The sequence below is a fragment of the Mauremys reevesii genome, linkage group 4, assembly GCF_016161935.1.
Source record: "Mauremys reevesii isolate NIE-2019 linkage group 4, ASM1616193v1, whole genome shotgun sequence".
Classification (NCBI taxonomy): domain Eukaryota; kingdom Metazoa; phylum Chordata; order Testudines; family Geoemydidae; genus Mauremys; species Mauremys reevesii.
This window is the reverse complement of record NC_052626.1, coordinates 9,849,722-9,875,902: the sequence shown is the minus strand read 5'-3', so window position 1 is coordinate 9,875,902 and position 26,181 is coordinate 9,849,722. Positions and strand designations below refer to the sequence as shown.

Sequence of the window (26,181 nt, the reverse complement as noted above, 5' to 3'; positions counted from 1 at the left end):
TGGATCAGACCAATGGTCCATCTAACCCAGTATCCTGTCTTCCAACAGCAGGTGGTGCCAGATGCTTTAGAGTGAATGGACAGAACAGCTAATCATCCATCCCCTGTCATCCAGTCCTAGTTATGATACACAAAAATATATTCAGTTGTTTATGTATCTCTCATTGACCAACTGCTGTTCACATTCATCTTTGCCCAATCATTATTTTGGCCATCACATCTCACTTTAATTTAATACTTTCATTTCCACTGAAGGTGGGACACTGTTGACTTACTTCTGAAATAAACCCAGTTAAACATAGCATTAACTCCCAATTCCCTTGTCTCCGTTGACTTGTCTCAGTTCTAACTATTTATTTTGATTTATGTTACAGATTCTAAAAGTACCGAACCTTATCTCTGGGTGCCTCTGTAATACATTATAGATACAATCCCACTCAAAAATGGAACCAGCAACTACCTCTCACCCCTACACCAGAAAATAATTTACTAGAGATAAAATCAAAACCCAGATTCCATCTCCTACCCAACAAGAAATCCTGATTCTTACCCTGCCCGTTTCTTCACCAAAACCCTGGGTAGAGGGGTCTTGCACCGTGCCTAAAGATTAAATACGGGGCTATTTCATATCCAGTATGTGAGTGCGTGTGGGAAGTAGGTTCCAAAGTTCAGGGCTACTCATGCAAAATGCCCTACCAGAAGTTCCCTCTCTTTTATATTCAAGGAGCTCCAAAAAAAAAAAAAAAAAAAAAAAGTGCCTCTGCAGACTAAACAGCAGTGGCCATGTGGCACAGGGACAGAAGCAGTATCTCATGTCGTCAGGTACCAAGACATCAGGGCCTCATAGAGCAAGACCAAGCCTTTAAATTCCACACAGAAACCGCACAGGCAAATCATGGAGCACTGCTATCATGCTCCCAGCAAGTTTACACCAATTAATAAGTCAGATACTGCAATCTGCACAAGCTTCAGCATCCAGGTAGATTTAAAGTGTAGCCCAGTGTAGTGTGCCCTGCAATAATCTAATACTCAGATGACAAATGCATAGATGACGGTAGCAAGGTCTGGGAAAAAATGGTTGCATCCTCTTGGCCAAGCAAAGATGAAACCAGCCTTAATAGAAAAACTACTGCTAGACAATTTTTTTAACAGCAGCTGAGGATCCAATAATACCCCCAGACTGTACTTTAACAACAAATGGAGGGCAGGCACAATTATCGCCATATCTTCTGGTGGCTTTCCTAACTTAACAACATCTTATATGGATTCAGCTTCAGCAAGATTAGATGTAACCTGATTTTGTACTTAAAGCACCTTTACAGTATAAAGCATTTTAGATGAAAGCATTAAAACGTTTATGAAAGACACTATGCATAAGACTACTGAATTGTTTTAAAACATTTTACATGAAATTCCCTCAGCCCTCATAAGAAATTTATGAGTTGGAGAGTAGTTCTACCTTCCCACTCACCTGATTAGGAGTTCCTACTATAATAATGTGTAAGAACACATACCCCATATCCCCACTGAAAACCATGTCTCTGCACAGCTTCTACAAAGTTCTGCAATGAGAGCTGAGAATACTAAAAATAAAAAAAATATAAAGGAAGCCTAGAGTCTAATACTGTTTCAAACATGAAAGCATCAATGATGTGACTATTACAAAGGGACCAATAACACTTCCAATACAAAAATTATTTCCCTCCGCCAGGCACTGATGATGCAACTGCAGAATAAAACTGGACATAAAAGGTTTCAGCCTATAAGCAATTTTTCTTGGAAGCATGAATAAAATGGGCCATATTGTTAAAGGTACAGGAAGAGAAAACAGAGATCTGTTTTCTTATTTCAGATACTTAGTGATTTTAAGACAAACCATTTTTTTGTCCTTAAAGAAATTAGTTCAATTTTAAAAATGAATATTAATTAATGAAGGTTGTAAAGAATCAAATGTGCTTGCAGGGACTTTTTTTTTTTTAAACCACCAACAAAACACTGCAGGTTTGACTTGTACAGTCAAGCTATTATAGCTAAAAATTATAACAGCAGCATCACTCAGAATAGTTTAAGACGGCAACTTGTGTTTACAAAAATGTCAATGTACTCTGAAAAAGTCTATTTTAGTAAAAATGACTATACAAGTCAGCATGAAACATAAAATATGTTCTTGTGTTCTGCAAACACATACAAGACATCAACATTTATTTTAACTGCTTTTGTAGACGTCAAAACTATCTACAGCAACAAACCTGCACCAAAATACTTAGGAGGACAAGTTCTATTTCCTGTTATTCTCCCCTTCAGGAAGACAATAGTATGAGAAAAAATGGAACGTGTCCTCAAAATACTCTTATGTGTGTCCCCAGTGCTTATGAAATCACAGGCATTTAATACCTGACTCTCTGGAATTAACAACAGAAGGAAAACATGATTATTTGTACTTATCTATATTGTAGAGCTTTCACTCCATGAATGAGATACAACCCCACTATTAAAAGTTTGGCCTAAAACTATTTAAAAAGCTGAATAACTGCTCCTTTAGGACCACCCTGAAGGACTATAAATGGAAAACAATGCATATTTGAAATGAAGCATAGATTTGTGCATACTTATTTCTAAACACTAGCTTCTGTCACCAGTCTGTTCTGAGCAGTATTAAAAACCCAGCATCCCCCCCATGTTAAAAGGTGTGAACCGATCAAAGCTTTGACCCCTTCTCTTTTAGCTGCTTGTGAGCAATAAACAAAAGAATAAGCACTGTCCTAATGCTAATGCAGCCAACGTTACTTACCTGCTGCTTCCCGGAAAAGATTAGGAGGGGAATATGCAGGTGGGAATCTCAGAGCCCGACCTCATGCCAGGCAGCAGCAGCAAACACTCACCATCAGACACAAAGATGGACTGGATTAATTGAACAGCTGGATGGGTGGCAAGGGAAAGAGGGAATGACAGAGGGGGTGTGGGGAGAGAAGAAGAGGAGATTAGAGTGAGGAAGAATATTAGAGGGGGTGGAGAAGAGAGAATGGAGATGAGAGAGGGGACTGGCGGAAAATGAGAGAGGCAGGAGGAGTAATGGAAGTGTGGGACAGGGAGGGGAAAAGGAGGGGGAGGGCTGGGGGCACAGAGGGGACACAAGGAAGAGGACAGAGGGGGAGGCTGTAATACAGAAGAGGGGGAGTGAGACAGGCTGGGTCAGGGAGAGAGGAGGAGGAAGAGGAGGAGGGAGTGAGACAGGCTGGGGCAGAAGGAAGGGGAGAACGAAGGGGCAGGAGGAGGCTGGGGCAGGAGGAAGGGGGAGTGAGGCAGGCTGGGGTGGGAGAAGTTAGGGAGGAGGGAGCAGAAGGAAGAGACGGGCAGGCTGAGGGGGGCAGGGGAGTGGGGCGGAAGGAAGAGGAGGGGACAGGGGGAAGAGGAGAAGGGCAGGCTGAGCAGGGGACAGACTGAGGGGGCAGGAGGGGGCAGGTTGAGGAGGGGGAGTGGGGCAGGGGGAAGAGGAGAAGGAGGAGGTTGGGGAGGGGGCAGGTGGAAGAGGAGAAGGGCAGGTTGAGGAGGGGCAGTGGGGCAGAAGGAAGAGGAGGAGGAGGGGCAGGGGAAGAAGGGCAGGCTGAGGAGGGGGAATGGGGCTGAAGGGGAGAGGAGAAGGGCAGGCTGAGGAGGGCGCAGGGGGAGAAGGGCAGGCTGAGGGGGGCAGGGGAGTGGGGCAGAAGGAAGAGGAGAAGGGCAGGCTGAGGAGGGGACAGACTGAGGGGGCAGGAGAGTGGGGCAGGTTGAGGAGGGGGAGTGGGGCAGGGGCAAGAGGAGAAGGGCAGGTTGGGGAGGGGCAGTGGACGACGGGCAGGCTGTGGAGGGGCAGTGGGGAAGAAGGACGGGGTGGAGGTGGTGGGGCAGGGTAAGAAGGGCAGGCTGAGGAGGGGGATTGGGCTGAAGGGGAGAGGAGAAGGGCAGGCTGAGGAGGCGCAGGGGAGAAGGGCAGGCTGAGGGGGTCAGGGGAGTTGGGCAGAAGGAAGAGGAGAAGGGCAGGCTGAGGAGGGGACAGACTGAGGGGGGCAGGAGAGTGGGGCAGGTTGAGGAGGGGGAGTGGGGCAGGAGCAAGAGGAGAAGGGCAGGCTGAGGAGGGGCAGGGGACGAAGGGCAGGCTGAGGAGGGGGAGTGGGCTGAAGGGGAGAGAAGGGCAGGCTGAGGGGGCAGGGGAGAAGGGCAGGCTGAGGGGCAGGGGAGTGGGGCGGAAGGAAGAGGAGGGGACAGGGGAAGAGGAGAAGGGCAGGCTGAGGAGGGGACAGACTGAGGGGGGCAGGGAAGGGGGGCAGGGGAAGAGGAGAAGGAGGAGGTTGGGGAGGGGGCAGAAGGAAGAGGAGGAGGAGGAGGGGCAGGGAAGAAGGGCAGGCTGAGGAGGGGAATGGGGCTGAAGGGGAGAGGAGAAGGGCAGGCTGAGGAGGGGCAGTGGGGAAGAAGGGCAGAGGAGGAGGAGGAGGGGCAGGGGCAGAAGGAAGAGGAGGAGGAGAAGGGCAGGCTGAGGAGGGGACAGACTGAGGGGGCAGGGAGTGGGGCAGGTTGAGGAGGGGAGGGGCAGGGGCAAGAGGAGAAGGGCAGGCTGAGGAGGGGGGAGTGGGGCAGAAGGAAGAGGAGGAGGAGGAGGGGCAGGGGAAGAAGGGCAGGTTGAGGAGGGGGAGTGGGGCAGGGGCAAGAGGAGAAGGGCAGGTTGGGGGGGGGGAGTGGGGCTGAAGGAAGAGGAGGAGGAGGAGGGGCAGGGGAAGAAGGGCAGGTTGAGGAGGGCAGGCTGAGGAGGGGCAGGGGAGAAGGGCAGGCTGAGGAGGGGGAGTGGGGCTGAAGGGGAGAGGAGAAGGGCAGGGTGGGGAGTGGGGCAGGGGCAAGAGGAGAAGGGCAGGCTGAGAAGGGGCAGGGGGGAAGCAGGCGCAGGGTACGGAATTGGCTACCGGGCTGTGTGGCGGGGGGAAACCTGCCCTCCCCCCGCGCTCCCTTCTTGGCGGAGCCCCGATCCCCATACCTGCCTGGGCAGAGCAGCTCCGAAGCGGCCTGGGTCGCGCCCACCGCCGCCGCCATCCTTCCTCCCGGACTCGGGCCCGCCCTGCCGGCCCCGCCCCGCCGCTGACGGGAGCAGCAGGCCCGAGCGCGCGGGGCGGGCTGAGGCAGGGTCGCGCAGGCGCAGTTGCGCCGGCAGGAGCGCGGGAAGGCTGGAGACGGAGCCGGGCGGGACAGTGGCTGGTGAGTGCCGGGCTGAGGTATCGCCGGTGGGGCGGGTGAGGGGGGTGGTAGCGGTGTCGGGTGGGAGGAGTTCAGCGCGTGTCAGGGGTTGGGGTGTAGGTAGGGGTGGGGTTGGGTGTTCAGTAGGGAGTGTGGGGAGGAGAGGTGAAGTGGGGGGTGTGGGAGGAGAGGGGTTGGGTGTGGGGATGAGAGGGGTGGGGGTTAGGTTGGGTTGGGGATGAGAGGTATGGGGAGGAGAGGGGTGGGGGGGTTGGGGATGAGAGGTGTGGGTAGGAAGGTGGGGGTTGGGTGTTCAGTGGGGAGGTTGGGGTAGGGGAGGAGAGGGGGGTGCTAGGTTGGGTATGGGGAGGAGAGGTATGGGGAGGAGAGGTGAAGGTGGGGGGGTTAGGCTGGGTGTGGGGAGGAGAGGTGTGGGTAGGGATGGGTATGGGGAAGAGAGGGGTGGGTAGGTGGGGGGTTAGGTTGGGTGTGGGGATGAGAGGTGTGGGTAGGGATGGGTATGGGGAGGAGAGGGGTGGGTAGGTGGGGGGGTTAGGTTAGGTGTGGCTATGCACACACCAGGCAGTGCATAAAGCAGGAGAGAGGATTGTGGGGTGTCTCACTGTGACCCCAGCACTGGGCCCAATCACCCCTCATGGGCTGGGTGCAGATCTCCCCTTTGACACACAGAAGATGGAGGCAGTAGCCTTCAGATACTAGCCATCCCAGGTTTTGCCGCCTACTTAGGGTTCAGGACCTACACACGTTGAGTGTGGGGCTATATCACTCCCCCCCATCACCATTCCCGTGGAGAATGTAATCATATCTTAGGGCTGGACAATTTCTGAGGGGCTCTCTCCCCATCTTGCCCCCCACATTGATCTAATGTGAAAGTTTCAGGAGCAGCCAGTGGCCAGCAGGGAAGCCTTTAGGGTACGTCTACACTGCATATTAAGCCTGGTCTCTGACTGAGGTTTGAGCCCAAGTTCCCCCACTATCCACACACAAGTCAGTCGGATTCGGGTCTGAGAGCTCAATGAACTATGATCCTAGGACCCTGCTAGGAGGGTTGGTCAGAGCCCAAGTCCCACTGTGACTTGGGTACAAGCCCTGTCATTCTGCAGTGTAGATACAGCTCATTGCCTGAGGGACAAACTTCATTCCAAACTGGTGGAATGATCTGCCCCTTCCAGCAGATATTTTTCTCCTTGGTAGGGGATGATGGTTATCTAGCCCTATGCTACATACTGAATGAATGACTTTAATCTGATATCTGGTCATTTTTTCTATTGCCAGTGAATATTGAGTGATGCTTGCACTGAGGTCCCCACCTCCAATAGGCAACACTCTATCTTGAGCAGCTTCTGTACTTCCAAGTCCTGCAGCCTTATTTTGTTTCACCATTAGCTAAAGGCCCACCACTCTAGGGAAGTGGCTTTCACTAGTTCCCTGTGAGGTTGCTAAAGTCAGTTCTTGCCATATATTGTAAAAAGTAAAACACATATCAGGGAATCAATATAACAGACATATATTAATTGTGTGTTTTGAGGTTCTGTCCAGTTTATAGGTTTGCTGTCAGGGTAGAATAGAAACTTCAGAGGTATTCAAAAAAGCAGACATGTGGACGCAGTTTTCTTGTTTTGAGAGTCACCGTGTTTAACCAAATTCAAGGGATTAATATTTTTTAACTATGATCCTCCTGGACCTTAAAAAAATACAAGCAAAAGTGAAATGCACTGTGTGTGTGTTGTTCAGTCACAGTCAGTTCATGAAGAATTTAAAATACAGAACTGTTCTGCTTATATCAGTACAACTTAGAACATATGTAGAATTTTAGAATAGATGGCTTTTTAAAAAATGCCTTCTGTTCCAACTACATTCTTTGAAATGACTGTCAAGTATCAGAGGAGTAGCCGTGTTAGTCTGGATCTGTAAAAGCAGCAGAGTCCTGTGGCACCTTATAGACTAACAGACGTATTGGAGCATGAGCTGTTAGTCTATAAGGTGCCACGGGACTCTGCTTTTTGAAATGACTGTTATTTGGAGCTGATGTTTATCCATTTTTATTTCCCTCGTAATAAAGATATAGGCTTGTCACAAAGATATCAGTGTTGCTTATGTGAGTCCCAGCACTTCAGTTGGATCTACCCAGGTGAACCCTGGTGCTTGCATGGGACCCCATTAAAGTCATTGGAGCTCTACATGGGTGCAAGGTTCTTCCTTTGTGGATATAGTTACAGGACTTGGGAGCACACTAACTGTTTTGGCATAGGCTAGCAGTTGTTAATAAAGTTCTAAACAATTTAACTCTCATACAGTAAAGTGGTGTTGTATGCTCTCAGTTTATATTTGTTTAACCAGAAATACTGCAGTATTTACTAATGCCCCCTTTAAATTTCTTCATTTCCCCTCATCATACTTTTCATAATATTTTTCAAAATACATATATTGTAGTGATTCTTATCAACGCTGCTAAGCTCTTTAACAGGAAAAAAACATGCAAAAATACCACTGCATCAAAATGATTTAACTACTGAAGTTTAAATAGTGTTTTCCTGTTATTAACACTAAAAAAATCATTTGTATTTGTTATACAAAGCTTTTTATATTTTTATTATTATATAGATAAGAGAGAAGATGCCTTCAACACAAAAGCCAATGCGCTATGGACACACAGAAGGACACACAGATGTCTGCTTTGACGACATTGGAAGGTAAATTATTGAAATTAGGGCTTATTTCAGTAGTTCATATGTCTGTAAGCAATGACATTGATATTGCAAAACTAGAGGGGGTGAGAGAAGAGTGGTGGGAATGCTCATGGGCCTGACAAAACTCTCATATGAAGAGATGTTGAAAAGATTGGGGTTGTTTACCTTAGAAAGGAGTTGAGTAAGGAGTTGAGTAAAGGTGGAGGCTGGCAGCTCGAGACCCCCCATGTAATAACCTCGCAACCCCCTGAGGGGTCCCGACCCCCAGTTTGAGAACCCCTGGGGTAGTATGATAATGCTACTGAATTGAAACTGAGCCCTGGTCCACACTACAGAGTTAGATCGACGCAAGGCAGCTTATATCAACCTACCTATTTAAGTGTCTACACTAAAATTTTGCTCCCACCGATGTAACTCACCTGCTACACCGTCTTAATAATTCCGTCTCCACGAGAGGTGTAGAATCAATGTTGATGTAGCTAGGTTGATGCAGTGTCAGTGTAGACAGTGCCTTGCTTACATTGACTGTCATTGGCTTTCAGAAGCCATCCTCCAATGCCCACAGTGAGGAGTTCAATTGGTGCAAGCACTCCTGGTGAGGGGCATGCACCACCAACACATGGAGCAAAGTGTAGACATGTACAAGCGATATAATGACTGTGGCAACTGTATGCCAATGTAAGTTAGGTCATCTTAATTTTGTAGCATAGATGTGGTCTGTGTGTGTTAAAAGAGGGTATTAGGGTCAGAATGGTATGGGGATTGATCTACCAACAAAGTACCAAAACCACAAAAGGACAAAATACAAAAAATGATTGACAGAAATTATAAAACCTTTCCATTACTTTGCCAGCATGACTGATAGCAAATACAAATGTCTTAGTCTGAGCCAAGTACACTAAGAGGAGGCTGAAGTGTTGCTGATATAATGGAATCCTGAAATCATTCCTGTCTTTCTAGCATTTAAAATTGGAGATTCAGATTTCTGCTCCCAATCTCTGGTTGTGAAAAAGGTTGTGTAACAATTTGTTGCATCAAAGTTGTAGAAGTGAAATCATGAAAGACAGGAGAGTTGAATTCAGAATCTTGACAGTTTTTAAAAAGCCTGCCCTCCTTTACAGCCATCTCGGCTTCAATCAAGTGTGTTTAGCACATTTGGATTAGGTCAAAACTTTGTGACAGGATAGGAGGCAGAAAGGGCAGTTGGTTGCCCAACTTCTAGTGAAAGTCAATGCAAGTTGGGCTCCTAACTTTCCTTTGTGCTGTTGAAAATGTCCTCCTAGATGCTGAAAAATGAATTGGCTGGTTAGTGTCTGAGTATCTAAGGACAGATACAAAAGAGGGATAGGCATACGTAATTAGTAGACTTATACTCAATTATTGTGTTATACTAGCAGAATTGCAAGTTTTTCATGTTGTATAATACGAGTGTCTGTCTCATATTATTTGAAGAATAAATACACTTATAAAATGTGTTTCATTTAATAAAAATGTGAATTTTTAAACATTTTCGCTCCATATTTTGGGCTGAGGAAAATCATAATAATCCTGTTATACACAAATGTTAATATTATTATTTTCTTAACAGCTTTATTGTAACTTGTGGCAGTGATGGAGATGTTAGGATTTGGGAAAACTTGGATGATGATGATCCTAAGTCCATTAATGTGGGAGAAAAAGCATATTCATTTGCTTTAAAGGTATTAGTATAATATTTTCTATGAAATGTGCAACATGGATGCTGATATGTCTTGATCCTGCAAAATCTTCCTTGTGTACTTAACTGCATGCATGTGAACTCAATGGGACTGCTGACGTGCATAAAGTTAAGCATGTATTGGAAATATTTGCAGGATTGGAGCTAGAATGGTATTGGATTTAGCAAACTTGATTTAATATTACACATGTAACTCATTGCATTAACTTACATAACATAGCTTTCAACAAATACAGTAGTCTAACTTTTTTTCTTAATGTTGTCACGGACACATCTTACATGAGATTAAAAGGATCTGTCTTAATCATACAATCATAGAAATGTAGGGCTGGAAGGGACCTTGAGAGATCAACAGCTGCAGTCCCCTGCACTATGGTAGGACCAAGTACACTGCTACCTTGATATAATGTGACCCGATATAACACAAATTCGGATATAACGCGGTAAAGCAGTGCTCCGGGGTCGGGGTGGGGGGCGCTGGCTGCGCACTCCGGTGGATCAAAGCAAGTTCAATATAACGCGGTTAGATTTTTTTTTGGCTCCCGAGGACAGCCTTATATCGAGGTAGAGGTGTAAATCTAGACCATCCTGACAGGTGTTTGTCTAACCTGTTCTTAAAAACCTGCAGTGATGGGGATTCCACAACCTCTGTTGGAAGCCTATTCCTGAGCTTAACTACCCGTATAATTAAACAGTTTCTCCTAATATCTAACCTAAATCTTTCTTGCTTCAGATTAAGCCCATTACTTCTTGTCCTACATTTAATGGACATGAACAATTGATCCCCTTCCTCTTTGTAACAGCACTTAGCATATCAGGTTCCCCCTCAATCTTCTTTTTTCAGGACTAACCATGCCCAGATATTTTAATGTTTTCTCATAGGTCAGGTTTAGTTAACCTTTTATCATTTTTGTTGCTGCCTCTGGACTCTCTCCAATTTGTCCACATCTTTCTTAAAGTGTGGTGCCCAGGACTGGACACACTACTCCAGCTGAGGCCTCACTTGTGCAATAGAGCAATTACTTCCTGTATTTTACATACGACACTCATGTGAATGCACCCCAGAATATTAGCCTTTTTTGCAACTGCATCATATTGTTGACTCATGCAATTTGTGATCCACAATAACTCCCAGATCCTTTTCAGCAGTGCAGTACTACCACCTAGCCAGTTATTTCCCATTTTGTAGTTGTGCATTTTATTTTTCTTTCCTCGGTGAAGTGTTTTGCACTTGTCTTTATTGAATTTCATCTTGTTGATTTTAGACCAATTCTCCAATTTGTTAAGGTCATTTTGGATTCTAATCCTGTCCTCTAGTGTGTTCCTTCCAGCTTGGTGTCATCTGCAAATTTTATAAGTATCCTCTTCATTCCATTATCCAAGTCATTAATGAAAATATTGAATAATACTAGACCCTGCATTGGCTTCTGCAGAGCCCCACTAGATACACCTTCCCAGTTTGATAGTGGACCAACGATAACTACTCTTTGATGTAGTCTTTCGACCAGTTGTGCACTCATCTTATAGTAATTTCATCTAGAGCACAATTCCTTAGTTTGCTTTTGAGAATGTTATGTGGAACTGTATCATAAGTCTTACTGAAATCAAGATATATCATGTCTACTGCTTCCTCCCATCCACTAGGCCACTAAGATTGTCAAAGAAGGAAATTAGGTTCGTTTGGAATGATTCATTTTTGACAAATCCATGTGGCTATGCTTTATAATCCTATTATTCTCCAAGTGCTTACAAATTGATTGTTTAATAATTTTTTCCAGTATCTCTCCAGGTGTCAAAGTTAGGCTGACTAGTCTATAATTCTCTGGGTCCACTTTGTTCCCATTTTTAAAGATAGGTTTTATGTTTTCCCTTCTCCAGTCCTGTAGGACCTCACCCATCATTCGTAAGTTGTCAAAGTTAATTGCTAATGGTTCCAAGATTGCTTCAGCTAGTTTCCCACTTACCCTAGGATAAATTTAATCAGGCCCTGACAACTTGAATACATTTAACTTATCTAAATATTCTTTAACCTGTTCTTTCCTTATTTAGGCTTGCATTCCTTCCCCCTTATATTTATATTAATTGTGAGTATCTGATCACCATTAACCTTTTTAGTGAAGACTGAAGCAAATAGGCATTAAACAGCTCAGCCTTCTTGATGTTGTCACTTATTAGCTCTCCGTCCCTGCTAAGTAGAGGACCTACGCTTTCCCTTGTCTTTCTTTTGCTCCTTTTAAAGAACCTCTCTTTATTGCCTTTTATGTCCCTTGCTAGGTGTAACTCATTTTGTGCCTTAGACTTTCTGATTTTGTCCCCACATGCTAGTGCTATACTTTTGTACCCCTCTTTAGCAATTCATCCATGTTTCTACTTTTTATAGGATTCCTTTTTGATTTTCAGGTAATTAAAGAACTCCTGATGGAGCCATATTGGTGTCTTACTATTTTTCCTATCTTTCCTTTGCCTTAGAATAGTTTGCAGTTGTGCCTTTCACAAACTGCAAAAGTGACTGCACTCCACCAATGTGTTTAGGTGAAGGTATTAAAGCCATTAAAAATTGATCAATTTACTTTAAATATCATTCTACTCCCATATCTACTGACATCTGTTCCCAAAAGAGAGATTAATGTTGAATCACTAGAAACATCTAATTGGTTGAACATGTCTATCTGGTTTATAGTTTAGATAAATCATTCAAGAACTTTAAAATGCTTTAGAGTATATTGATTTGACAATTTATTCCTTACCCCATTCAGTGGGGTAAAGAACTACAGAAGTTTTCCTCCTGCTGAGTTTCTCAGGATATTCTGACTTCATGATTTTAAACTCTCTTAGAGAAACTGAAACAGAAAATTATTTTTTAATATACAGTGTAATTTAATGATGATGCTGAGACTTTGTAGTAGTCATTTGGCTATATGGATCAAAACTTACATTCCAGAAGTCATTTCCTAGTGGTGTCCTTGCTAATCATTGGGTGTCCAGCTTTAAAGATTTTTGGGTATCCAAAAGACGGTTCTCTGACCTTTTCAAAGGTAAGACAGAAATTGAATCTTGAATTCTTCTTCCACTGCAAATAATAGTAGTTTGTGGGAGTGCTGATTAGAACCTATTCTAGTAATCTAACTGATCTGCTCTAGCATAAAGTGCCTAATATAACTTGCTATATCCATCATGAAGGATGTTCATATTTTTATAAATATGGATGGAATGATTATTTGGCTATGATAATTAAAATAAGGATGACTTACATCACTTCTTATAACAGGTGTCAACTGTACAACGTTAATGCATCTTTTGAAAACTTCACATATTTGTCTTGAGAATTTTCATAGTAATTCCTTTGTCTGAAGCTATTCTTATGCTACATTAAAATGTATTACATAAATACTTTGGTTTTTGTATAAAATCTGAAATGTCCTCTCATTTTACAGCATCTTTTGAAAATGAGAGAATTATCCCAGGAGTTTGTAATTAATCTTCAAGTAGAAAACAGTGTTTGTGCCATACAAATTTGCAGTGATAGCAGATTTATTTTAAAAAAATGCATGTATCAAATTTTGGTAACTTTTTTGGGGGAATGAGTAAGCAATTATTGATATGTGTGTACTTAAAAAAAAGACTACATTTGAATATATACGCAAAAACTCAATGTTATCAAGTAAAATTTACTAAAGCAGGAAAATTTTGAAGAATACTGATTTTATTTTTTCAGATTAAGTAGCCCACTGCTTTCAAAGATGTATGTCTGAGTATCTTAGCATGAGTTTCAAAAACATTTTCCAAGACTTAAGTCCAGTAATTTTGTTTAAAAAATTAGATTTAATTCTTAATTCACTCATAAATAATTTATCTTTAAGGAAAAACGGTTTTTAATTTGAAGTAGATCTGAATCAGTTAAGTACGGTCTGATATCTCTTAACATATTAGATTATCTAGTCTGAGTGTTGCTGAGTATATAATTTTTGTAATATTTATATTTGTGAACATAAACTTTATGTAACTCTGCTTTTGGAGAGAAATATGCATGGCAGCTGTAATTATGTATTTTATGTAGGCTATAACTTAAATTATTTGTCGAACCTGCTGCCACACATACGTGAAGAGAGATGATACATTTTCATCTTAACAGTAGATTTTTTTTCCATAAACATAAAAGATTGCCGTAAAATTTGCCATGTCACTTGACCATATATATTCATTTGGCATTCTGAATAGGGAATATTGGAAAGATTAATGTGATGATCTTCTAGTTTGTATTTCTGCAAACTGGCCATTTGTTAAACTATGCCTGACAAGCCATCAAGCTTTCCTTAATGGCATTTAGTCTGTGAAATTTGGGACAAGGGCGCCCTCTCATGATCATGTGGCACATAAAAACCAAATATAGGCAGTTCTCGACTTTATGACATGCAAGTACATAAAAACCAAATATAGGCAGTTCTCGACTTTATGACATGCAAGTTACGATTTATAAACTGTCATATTTCGAATTTACGATATCGGTTTCGACTTTAAGACGCTCGATCAGACATTGTTCCTATGGGAAATTCAAATTAAGACATTTTCAATTTGACGCAATTTTCAGGAGCCAATTGTGTCGTAAGTCCGAGACTGCCTGTATATTTTGATTACGCTTTTTTCCTTTGGGAAGTGAGCTTTTTTTTTTCTCTATCAAAACCCTGAGAATTCCTCCTTGTTTTCTTTCTTCATACTCTCCATGGTTAGGGCCTCACAATCCCCTTCTTCCAGGTGTAGAGGATTGAATGGATCTCTTTAGAGCTCATTAGTGCCATTCCTTGACTCACATGCTCACTATTTCAGTAAAGACACAAGGCTCTAAGCAGGGCCATCCTTACCCATATGCAAAGCATGCAGCTGCTCCAGCCCCTGTTCCGGCTCTTCCCCATGGCCCCCACCCCTTCTCCGCCCCGCTCCGCTCCTTCCCCACCCCAGCCCCACCTATTCCCGCCCCTGCCCAGCCCCGCCCCCACTCTCCTGAGGTCTGCAACAGCCATCATGGCCGGGCCTGCATTCCCCGTGGTGGGAAGTGCAGACCTGACCCCAGTTGCGCCGCTGGTGAGTGGTGGGGGGGTGGTTCCCCTCTGTCCTCCAAGTCATCCCCCACCCCTCGCGGAGTCTGGGGCCCGCACCCCCCCACGCGGAAGCCTAGCCTCCACCCCCCTGCGGAGGGGGGTGGGGGCTGCGTAGGGCCCCAGAATAGCTAGGGACAGCCCTGGGTCTAAGGCCCTGATCCTGCAAAGACCTATTCACATGTGTAACTATGCACTGTGAGTAGTCCCATTGAAGCCAGTGGCGCTGCTCACAAAGCAAATATTTAAGCATGTGAATACATCTGTACAGGATTGGGGCCTAAAGGAGTAACTTGTTTAAATAGCTTAAGGCAGTGGTTCTCAACCTTTCCAGACTACTGTATGCCTTTCAGGAGTCTGATTTGTTTTCACCTCACTTAAAAACTACATGCTTACAATATCAGACATAAAAAATACAAAAGGATCACAGCACACTATTACTGAAAAATTGCTTCCTTTCTCATTTGTCTAGATGAAATTTTAGTTTGTCCTGACTTCGTTAGTGCTTTTTTATGTAGCCTGTTGTAAAACTAGGTAAATGTCTAGAGTTGATGTACCCCCAGAAGACCTCAGCGTACCCTGGGGTATGTGTACCCCTGGTTGAGAACCACTGGTTTAAGGAAGATAGTTAAGTAATATCAAATTAAAAAATTTGAAGTGTGGACGGTTGTACTTGTTAATTGAAAATTTTCTCCTTGGTTTCTGTTAATTTGGGGGTGGGGGGGCGGAGGAGAGAGGGAAGAGGAAGAAATATAACTGGAAGGAACATTTCCCAGGTGCTGCTCCTTTTTAAAACCAGAAGCTCTTGGAACTACTCAAGATTATATTTGGAAAGATCACTGGCTTTCTGTTCCTTGGACCAAAATATTTTTCTTTAACCCACCAATTCCAGAGTTTATTTGTTTCATTTGTAGAATGGAAGACTGGTTACTGCAGTATCTAACAATACTGTCCAGATTCATACATTCCCCGAAGGAGCTCCTGATGGCATCCTGACTCGTTTCACCACGAATGCAAACCATGTTGTCTTTAACAGGGATGGTACTAAAATTGCTGCTGGATCCAGGTAATTTGATCTTGATGCAGGACAAGCCAATAGCCACGCTAAATCTGGAACATTAGCAACTTCCTGGGATGTGACTTTTGTTCACAATATCATCTAATTAATCTTCATTTTGTGAAGATTTTACAATGCCTCAAAAGGTCTTCATAGAAGAAAACGGTCAAATGGAGGAGGCCATTAAGAAAAACTTTTATGGGAGAGGTTGGGGCCACATAAATAACTGCCCCACAACATCAAGTTTCCAGATGTAATTTATATTCTTCAGGGACTTACTTTGCAAAGCACAAGGGTTCACCCATATGAAGCTCATTTCAGGATCAGGGCTTTAGTTACTAACTTTATATTAAGAATCACAGTATTGTTGACAGTTTAAGGACCCACTACTGCAAACGCTAATGCGCATGCATAATTGTCACAAGTCTCTCAATTATTACTTTAAGTCTAGAACTTGTGAGTTGACAGTACATTCCACTTAAATGCAGAACATATGGATAGAGCCCTGCAAATCCGCGATATCTGCTTTATATCCTTGGACTATTTCCCCGGTACATTGGGAAGTTGGCACCTGTAGCTCCTGCCCCGGAGTCAGTGCTATACGAGGAGCCACATATTAACGTATGAAGAGCCGTATGTGGCTCCGGAGCCACAGAGTGGCCACCCATGCCTTACAGCACTCCACAAATCACACCCCTTAAAGTGCTTTGCCTTACAGGGTAGACAAGCCCTTGGTATCTTGCAGAAACTGTGGCTGTGATCCTGAAAAGAGTTGTGATTATGCTTAGGACTGCAGGATTGAGGCTCAGGGTTAGATTTATTTAATGGTTTTGTAGATTGCAACACTCTTGTGGTATTAAGATATTTGTAGGGAAGTGCATTATAATCCTGATTTTAAGTGGTTCATATGTCAACCATAAAAATGTATTCCACACTGAATTTGAGACTCAGATGTTTCTAACTAGTGTTCTATTTTTTTATACATCAGAAACATCAGTTTAAGTACTTCTAAATTTTACATTATTTTTAAAGTGTGGGTGAAGATGCTATTGTGGGGCCTAGTATGGTTTAAAAGTTGATAGTATTCTTAATTATGGACTAGATTGGGTCATAATACTGAAAAAATCCAATTATTTGAAAATTAGCTAATGCATTCTTTCTATGAAATATTTTAAAGTTTCATAACGATTTTTAGCAAACCAGCTTAATCTACATATGTAGCAGCTATTTAACAAGATAAGTCAATCAGTTGTGGTAATGATAAAATATAAATGTCTACTTTTCAAGAGCCAAAATACAGATTTAGGTGATGATAGTCTAAAATTACATAATAATATAGTTATTAATATGCGTGGGTGGGTGTGATTATGACACATACACCTCTACTCCGATATAACGCGACCCGATATAACACAAATTTGGATATAACTCGGTAAAGCAGCGCTCTGCGGGGGCAGGGCTGCGCATTCTGGTGGATCAAAGCAAGTTTGATATAACGCGGTTTCACCTATAACACGGTAAGATTTTTTTGGCTCCTGAGGACAGCATTATATCGGGGTAGAGGTGTATATGATTTCTTATTAAAGCATTCCATTTCCTCTTGAATTTAGGGGAAAAGTTATTCTATTCTGATATTGATGGCCTGCTCCTGCTCCCATTGAAGTAAATGGCAAGACTTCTATTTTCATGTAGATTCTACAGTGATAAGTGTGATTTTAAAAAATCCCTCAGTGATCAATTAGATAAAACTTGCATTTACTTCAGTCAAAGCAGAATAAGGGCCTGCCAGTCAGTATTAAACTAATCTGGTTAATTAAGTACATTTCTCTCATCTGCAGTGATTTTATGGTCAAAGTTGTGGAGGTAACAGATAGCAGCCAACAGAAAACATTCCGAGGACATGATGCCCCTGTCCTAAGTCTGTCTTTTGATCCCCAAGATGTTTTTCTGGTAAATCATTTTCCTGTCATTTTCTACTTTGTACTACTTTTTCCTCCAGCAGTTCATATTTTATGTTTCTTATGGGATCTTAAATCATAAAATGGTCCACAGACACAGAGGACATTGTTTTTATTTAATTTGTCTACTGAGTATGACCCATCAAAAGGATCGTGAATATCAAACTGTCTCCAATAACCTTAGCTGTACTTTCCTACACGTACATTCTCAGTGTGAAATTTTGTATTGTCCTTTCTGCTGAGAGAAGTTGATCCACTGACATAATTTAAAACAAAATGTTGATTTAAAAAAAAATTACATCTAATTTTAAGTATTTCATTGTGAAGAATTTGTAAATACAGAAGCTTTGAAATGAACGAGGGTTTCTTATATTTTCAAGCAAGATGATTTATATTTTATTTAATATAAAATATAAATCATATAAAATGTATTGTGAGTTTGTTTAAAGGCTGTTCATATAATATGTGTCTATTGCTGGCTGTACACCTCTTAAACTTCTAATTGTAGCATGACTTTTGCTACTTTTACTGCAAATTGTTGATGACATTTTAAAAACTACTCTTTCTTATACAGACATCAGCAAGCTGTGATGGGTCTGTCAGAGTATGGAAAATCTCAGATCAGGTAAAATGCTAATCTTTTGGAGTTAAACCTTAGATTTTACTGTGTGTGTATTTTACAAAAGAATGATCTTAACTAAAAGAATGCGTTTTGTCTTTTGATGTGTCAGAATTGGTGTATTGGCAATAAATGGAAAAGATTAATATTTTAAAAATCCTAATTCAGATTAAATCTAATTTGCAGGTTTAATGCTAACAAAAGCTCATAATTATGTAGTTCTCCAGAGTTAGGGCCCAGTTCTGCAGAGTTGTGTCTAGAATTACTTTTGCTTAAGTCCCGTTGACTCTACAATGGAACTCCAAATGGGAGTAATTATACATGGGCTGATTGCAGGATTGAGTAGTATCCTTGTGACTTGCTAGTTTTTAAGACAAATACACACCTAAATTGTCAGACCTAGCATTAGAATCTGTGATTGTGAATGCCTTTCGTATAGCAATGCTGGCACTGTAACTTTTCGTATGCAATGTTTTGATATCATAGCTGTGATTTGCATTTTAATGTATAAGCAGTAATATGGGGCACAACAATACAACCCTTTTTGTATTGCTTTGGTCAAATCCTGCCTTGACACACACCCTGTCCAACCCTATTAAAATCACTGTGGTTTTACAAAGTATTAATCGGGTAGAATAAACAATCTGATTTGTACTACATTTAATTAAAAATGAAAGGTTTGCGCTTGGTCTGAGACATTATGCTATATTTTATAAGTAGCTATATTTTTATAAAAATATTTTCACTAAGTTATAAAACCTGGGCATGGTTTTTTATAATAATAAGAAGACAGACTTACTATCGTATTTGGGTGAGAGAGATTACTTCACTTCCACAATTCTAGTATAATTTTCCTCACACTCCACTTTTAAGACTTTCTTTTTTATAATACAGAAGGATTTTTGCAATTGCAATGTAGAGAACCTAGTTCCGAAATATTCTGTTTTCAGACATGCGTGACAAGCTGGCCACTGCTGCAGAAGTGTAACGATGTGATAAATGCTAAATCAATATGTAGGCTTGCCTGGCAGCCTAAAAGTGGGAAGGTAAGTGACACATTGTTTTGCTGTCTGTAGTAGTCCTCTCTCTGCGAATACTTGGCATAGTGATTGTTAACAACAGAAGTTAAGCCAGGCCAATCCATATCCCAACACCAAAAAATAGATAAGTATTTTTGATGAAATTATTAAAAAACCAACCAAACAAAAACCCCCTGGAAATGGATACTTGGTAAAGTACTGTATAGTCAGTGCCAAAGTGAGGCTGGCAATACTCCAGCTGTCAGCCTGATACAGTATTCTATATTCAAGTAAGCTGAACAGGAAGGAACCCTGTTGGTAGGGAAATAACTTATTTGCTCACTACTAGGTATCAAAGTGGTTCAGTCGTTCTTTCATGTAAGTAAACTTTATACTGTGAATAATTTCTATTGTATAAATAAACAAGCCTTTTAAATAAGAAGTTACTGTATTTTCAACAGAAGAATAAAATTGATTTTAGTGTGAATGACGAAGTGCTGATTGTTACATTACAAATAAAATATATATGTAATGTGAAACTTACCCTGCCATGCACACAGCTGTAGTAGTAGTAGTAGTAGTAGTAATAATAATTGGAGATATACCAATCTCCTAGAACTGGAAGGGACCTTGAAAGGTCATCGAGTCCAGCCCGCTGCCTTCACAAACAGGACCAATTTTTTCCCCAGATCCCTAAGTGGCCCCCTAAGTAACTCCTTACTTAACGTCCTCCCACTTAACGTTGTTTCGAAGTTACATCACTGCTCCATTAGGGAACATATTCGTTTAAAGTTGTGCAATGGTCCTTTATAATGTTGTTTGACTTTAAAAGGGAGCGTTGCACAAGTTCCTCTTCTCCACCTCCTTTCCCTCCCTCCCAGCACTTCCCCGGCCTCCAAACAGCTGTTTGGCAGCGCTTAGGACTTTCTGGGAGGGAGGGAGCAAGCAATTGGGGAAGCTGCCTGCCATGCGCGCGCTCCCCCTTCCCCCCCCCTGCATGCGCAGGCAGGGCCACCCGGAATGCAGGGGCTTTAGGGACTGCAGGGCCCTGGGCTAAGGGGGCCTCTGGTCCCTGGCCTGCAGCTCTAAAGCCCTTTTGGAATGCAGCCCTGCGAGCACGGGCCGGAGGACTCAGGAGGAGCAGGGGCAGCCAGCAGCTGCAGAGAAGCAGCACTTTCCCCTCAAAGCCGGCTGGAGAGAAGCGGCGCTTTGAAGGGGAAAGCGCCACTTCTTTCCAGCCGTTGGCTGCACGGTTGCTCCTGCTCCTCCTCAATCCTCTGGCCCGTGGAAGAGCAGGGGCAGCCAGCGGCTGGAGAGAAGCGGCGCTTTCCCCTTCAAAGCCGGCCAGAGAGAAGCGGCGCTTTGAAGGGGAAAGCAGTGCTTCTCTCTGGCTGCTGGCTGCACGCTGCCCCTGCTCCTCCTGAGCTCCCAGAATTGTGGCCATGGAGGCGGTGCTGCGCTTGCCAGAGCCACCTGCACATCCCCTGCACCAAACAGGAGCTGCCCCAGGTACGTGCTCTGCACCTCCTGCCTGCCCCAGCCCTGAGCCTCCTCCCGCACCGCCACCTTGAGCACCCTCCCACACCCTAACTCCCTCCCCGACCCTGCACCCCCAGCCCTGAGCCCCAGGGATAAGCTGGGGCACCTCCCCACCACCATATAGTACAGTATTGTACAGTATATAATATCTTTTGTTTGCCCCACAAAAAATTTCCCTCTGCATTTACATTAAATCTTATGGGAAAATTGGATTTAACATCATTTCACTTAAAGTTTCATTTTTCAGGAACGTAACTACAATATTAAGTGAGGAGTTACTGTAAAGGGGCTTTGGATAGGGAGCTAAGTGAAAGTGGGAGATGTGGAAAAACCCCTCTTGCAGCTTATGATCTGAAAAAATGGTTGCAACTTCTACACCCCATGTGGGTTTCCCATCCACTGGATCTGCATAAGTGCATTTCCATTGTCCCCTCACAAACCTTGTCTGAATAATCCATTTCAGGCCATCTTGTATGTAGAGTCTCTTACCCATGTCCACTAGCACTGGTACCAGAAGGCTTAAGTGGTGCAGAAGATCATGTGTCACCCTTTTGTGCCTGCTTGAATGTCACTTACAGTCCATTAGTTTGACATGTTGCTTTACCGGTATACAATTTGTATACAATTCTAAAACAGTAACAATTTTGATTGGCAGAACAATCTATATTGCATTCATATTTTGAAATGTAAACAAATGTATTATTTTTCTTATTTAGACATAATGTAAGAAGTACTTTGACATGCAGTGATCTGTGGGGTGACTGGCAATAACTTTGTTTTTTTCCTTGTTTTTTGTACTCTTTGAATTAGGTGAAATTATCTTGTTTAGGAATCAAATATTCAAAGATTTATATATAAAATATTATCTAACAATATAAGTATGAGATATTAATAAATCCGATCAAAAGGTTTTATAGATATCAACTTTTGAAGAGGTCCATTGGCGGAAGTTTTATTTATAAGCAGTTGAAAACTATTTACAAATTTTGCTAGCTGTTCCAAAGGTCAAAATTTCTGTAATTTTCAGGGGCAGCTGTCAGCCTCTTCATCCTTCTGCCAGAAATAAATGCAGATTAAAATACAAACTGCTATGCTCAAATATGCTTACTTATGGTTTCTTGAAATTTCCAATATAATTCACAATGTTTTGTCTGTCTTTATTTTATCAATCAACAATGTTGAGATGCTAATTAAAAGATACTGTGTCGGACTGGCTGTTGTGGCAGTTACAACTATAATATCCCTTCTGAATAAAGAAACTACACTGCTTGTTGGCTGCTGTAATTAGCCTTATTTGAATGGGAAGGGAAATGTGAAATAAAAATAAACCGTTTAAAAAATTTTTATTTGTCCTAAATTAACACATTTTTTTTTCCTGAATAGTTACTAGCAGTTCCAGTTGAGAAAGTTGTTAAACTGTACAGAAGAGAAACTTGGGATAATCAGTTTGATCTTTCAGACAATTTCATTACTCAGGTACGTGCCCTATATCATAGGTTTTCAACCTTTTTGTGTCAGGGTGAAACACATCCTCTTAGAAACGGTCTCATGGACAGTTAACCCTCCCCTGTCTTATAACATCACGTCTTTGGAGATCGCTGGGTAGAAGAATGCTAATTCACCTACATGGTAATTTAGATATATGTGTACCTCGGCCTACAAGAATCTTGGTACAGTACATGTGTAAATCACTGGGCGTATTGTCAGTGGAACAGATCTTGATAGTCTTTCAAATATTAAAATATAAAACAGTCTTTTATGCATACATAACTCCACCTAAAATGGTTGCTTTTTGCAGTTGCAAAGTACATTTTGCTCCTGTCCACATGTTGCAGGACATTTGAAAAACTCAGACTTTGTTGCATTTCTCTACAGCATGCAATGACTAAAAATAAGTACTCTGAATGAAAAGGAGTAAAAAATGTGCTGATTTTTAGAGTGGCTCTTATACGAGGGTAGCAAAAAATCCTCCCACAGACAGCTGGATACAGTTTGCTAAAAGTTCTTAATCTTTTTCATAGATGTCTATTTTACTATATAGGACCAAGAACACTGTCAGCACTCAATTAATAATAATGTCTACTTTCCCTAGACTCTGAGTATTGTGACCTGGTCTCCCTGCGGACAGTATGTGGCAGCTGGAAGTGTCGATGGTTGTATAGCAGTTTGGAACGTGGACACTCAGGAGTGCATGGAGAGGTATTCATTGCTTTCCATACAATATATAAATGTTTATCTATTGTTTTCACAAAGGGGAGTTTTTTTTCTTATCCCTTATTTTTAGACTTTGTCCATGTAAATAGATACATAATTTGCTTATAGAAAGTTCTTAAAAAGATATATATTTAGATTTACAAAAAATTCCACTTTGTCTTGCACTCAAGGGAGCTCAGGGGCTGCTTGAGATACTTTACCTCTTCCCCTCACCAGGAGCAACTTCCCAGAAAGAGGGGGGGAGTAGGCAAAGCCAAGGCATCATCATCACACACGAACACATAGTGTGCACCATGCTTTCCTCTCAGGGTAAACAGGGAGCTCTGGGAGGTATTCTCACTCCTGGCGATTCTTCTGGGGCAGGGACCCAAGTGTGGGTTTATGACTAAATACCACTATCTAGCCCTCAGTGGATAAGGTGATGCATTTTATTATTCACCTTCATCCTTTGGTTAATTTATAAAGAGTAGTGTTGTGACAGGCTGTGAGGGGAATATAGCTTTGAGCCTCCTGAAAGGGCAAGAACAATGGCCCTTGTGATGCATCTTTTCAAGAATGGGATACTTAAATCAGGAGGTGGGGAAATAGAGTGGTTGACTCCCTGATTAATCTTTTTCTCCTTTGCCCCAAAGGAGAAAAGGCAGAACCCGATTGTGCTACTATCTTGTTAGTAAAGTATCTCTGTTTCATAAGTATGATGAAATGAGGAGGAGGGAGGGTTTTTGCATGTGAATAAGTCAGATAAGAAACATGATTATTACTTTTAAAATACATGTTAGGAGCACAGGAAGATTATATGCCGATGATTCGTAGGAGGACACTTACATGAGAACAAAGGGAGAGAGGAGACTTAATCCATTTGACATTAGAGGCAAAGGGCTAATTAGTCAAATATGATTCACGAGAGCAGCCGTATGCACTATTGTAACTGGACAATTCAGCAGGACATGTCTGCTGTGGAATTAACTTCTCTTTTTCCACCTATAGGGGGAAATTATCATTTCATGAATATAATTCTGATTTATTAATTGTTTTAAAACTCTAATTGATTTTCTTCATACAAAAGGAAGAACTTTTAGGTGCTATATTAAATGATCCAAGAATTCCTAAAAAACGCTGCAATTGCCTGACAGATGAGCATCTTCAACAGTGTGTGTGCCTTGCCCTGACCTCCTACAAAACACTCTTCACAAAGCTTGCCAGAGATCGTCAATGTCACTTCTCCCATTAGATATTATCTTTGTTTCTGGCAATCATGTTGATTTATAAATTTTGTTAAAAGAAACACTAATACTTATGTTGCAGTTGGGGTCTTTATTTATTGGCAGCTGAAGTTTTGTTTTGTGTTGTCAGCCTTCTGCACTAATGGCCCGCCTCTTGTCATAAAATTCTCAAATCGGCCCATGGGTAGATCTAATTGAGTATTACTGATCTAAACTGACTTCCTGTGCATCAGAGGCCACAGATCTGACCCTTTCACCGTCCCCCACTCCTGCAATAGTCCCATAACCTCTGGCTGAGTTATTGAAGTTCTCAAATCTTGACTGATTTTTTGAAGTCCTCAAATCTTGATTTTTAAAGACTTCAAGTTACAGAGAATCCACCATTTACTCTAGTTCAAACCCGCAAGTGACCCATGCTACAGAGGAAGGCGAACCCCCTGTGGATCTCTACCAATTTGGCCTGGGGGAATAATTCCTTCCCAATCCCAAATACAGCGATCAGTTAGACCCTGAGCATGTGTGCGAGTCTCACCAGCCAGACACATGGGAAAAATTCTCTCTCCCCAGAACTCTCCCCATCTAAAGTCCCATTTGTGGCCCTTGGAGATATTTGCTAATAGCAGTCGTGGATGTGCTGTATGCCATTGGAGGCAACTTTGTCATACCATCTCCTCCATACATTTATCAAGCTCAGTCTTGAAACAAGTTAGGTTTTTTTGCCCACACTACTCCCTTTGAAAGGCTGTTCCAGAATGCTACTCCTCTGATGGTTAGAAATCTTTGTCTAATTTCAAGCCTAATCTTGTTGATGGCCAGTTTATATCCATATGTTCTTGTGCCAACGTTAGCCCTTTACTTAAATAACTCTTTTCCTTTCCTGTTGTTTATCCCACTAATGTATTTATAGAGAGCAACCATATCTTCCCTCAGCCTTTGTTTTTTTTAGCTAAACAAGCCAAGCTCCTTAAGTTTCCTGTCATAAGGCAGTTTCTCCATTTCTCTGATCATTGTAGTAGCCCTTCTCTGCACCTCTTAATTTTGTTGTTGCTACATTTATCTGTATGTTTTATAGCACCAAGGAGCACTAGAACTTTGCAGAATACACTTATGAAGGTTCCTACCTTAAGAAGCTTTAAAACATTTTTTGTTTTTAGGATGAAACATGAGAAAAGTTACACCATTTGTGGGCTGGCATGGCACCCCAAAGGTGGGCAAATAGCATATACAGACACTGAAGGAAATCTGGGACTGCTTGAGAATGTTTGTAATAAAGATGGAAAGAAATCAAGTAGCAAGGTAATAAAAATATTACTTAACCCTCATCTGTATTGGTTAAGCAATCATGCTTATTTTGACTGAGCACATAAAAACTCAAAGCTCTCGCAGACTCAGCCCTGGTTTGGTTTGGTTATTAGCTAATCCAATTTGTGAATGCCAGGTTCAGAAAAATGCTCTTTGAGGACTGTTGTTTCACTTTAGGTCTCCAGTGCAGTGGCAAAGGACTACAATGATCTTTTTGATGAAGATGATGACTTTTTAAACACAGACCTGATTGAGCCACGGTCATCTCCAAAGGTCCTATCTAATGAGGAAGATAATGATGATGACGACCTCATGCTAGCTTCAGGCCATCCGAGACACCGAGGGGCAAGAATAGAGGATGATGAGAACTCACTAGGTACAGAGTGAACTGGGTTCTACAGCTCTTAGTGTTTTTTCAGGATCTGATAGTGTTTTATTGAGTCTTACCTACATCCTCTGTTCAAATATGGCTTCTGTTTTATCACACTACACAATTTTTAGTGTTTTCTTTAATTGTTTTCTATCTCA

General features: G+C 42.1%; 2 protein-coding genes across 8 annotated transcripts in view; one reads left to right on the top strand and one right to left on the bottom strand.

Moving 5' to 3' along the window:
• The window catches only part of SOCS4 (suppressor of cytokine signaling 4), a 73,508-nt gene that overhangs the window by 6,605 nt on the left and 40,722 nt on the right, over positions 1-26,181 (bottom strand). Inside the window, exon 1 of one of the 6 annotated variants that reach the window (XM_039535207.1) lies at positions 5,009-5,140. The exons of 1 other annotated variant lie outside the window; for it this stretch is intronic. The gene's annotated coding sequence lies outside the window, so the exon portion shown is untranslated. Of the gene's footprint in view, positions 1-2,790; positions 3,070-5,004; positions 5,141-26,181 lie in introns of those variants that run through there. 4 more of the 6 variants (XM_039535206.1, XM_039535208.1, XM_039535210.1 and 1 more) reach the window with 4 other exon arrangements.
• WDHD1 (WD repeat and HMG-box DNA binding protein 1) overlaps positions 5,098-26,181 on the top strand; it is a 41,367-nt gene continuing 20,283 nt past the window's right edge. Inside the window, exons 1-11 of one of the 2 annotated variants that reach the window (XM_039535204.1) lie at positions 5,098-5,222; positions 7,827-7,915; positions 9,501-9,612; positions 15,637-15,788; positions 17,618-17,729; positions 18,312-18,362; positions 19,307-19,402; positions 22,298-22,390; positions 23,007-23,113; positions 25,506-25,647; positions 25,831-26,029. In XM_039535204.1, the coding sequence (XP_039391138.1) occupies positions 7,839-7,915; positions 9,501-9,612; positions 15,637-15,788; positions 17,618-17,729; positions 18,312-18,362; positions 19,307-19,402; positions 22,298-22,390; positions 23,007-23,113; positions 25,506-25,647; positions 25,831-26,029 (1,141 nt within the window). In that variant the 5' untranslated portion in view covers positions 5,098-5,222; positions 7,827-7,838. Of the gene's footprint in view, positions 5,223-5,824; positions 6,135-7,826; positions 7,916-9,500; positions 9,613-15,636; positions 15,789-17,617; positions 17,730-18,311; positions 18,363-19,306; positions 19,403-22,297; positions 22,391-23,006; positions 23,114-25,505; positions 25,648-25,830; positions 26,030-26,181 lie in introns of those variants that run through there. The other variant, XM_039535205.1, reaches the window with a different exon arrangement.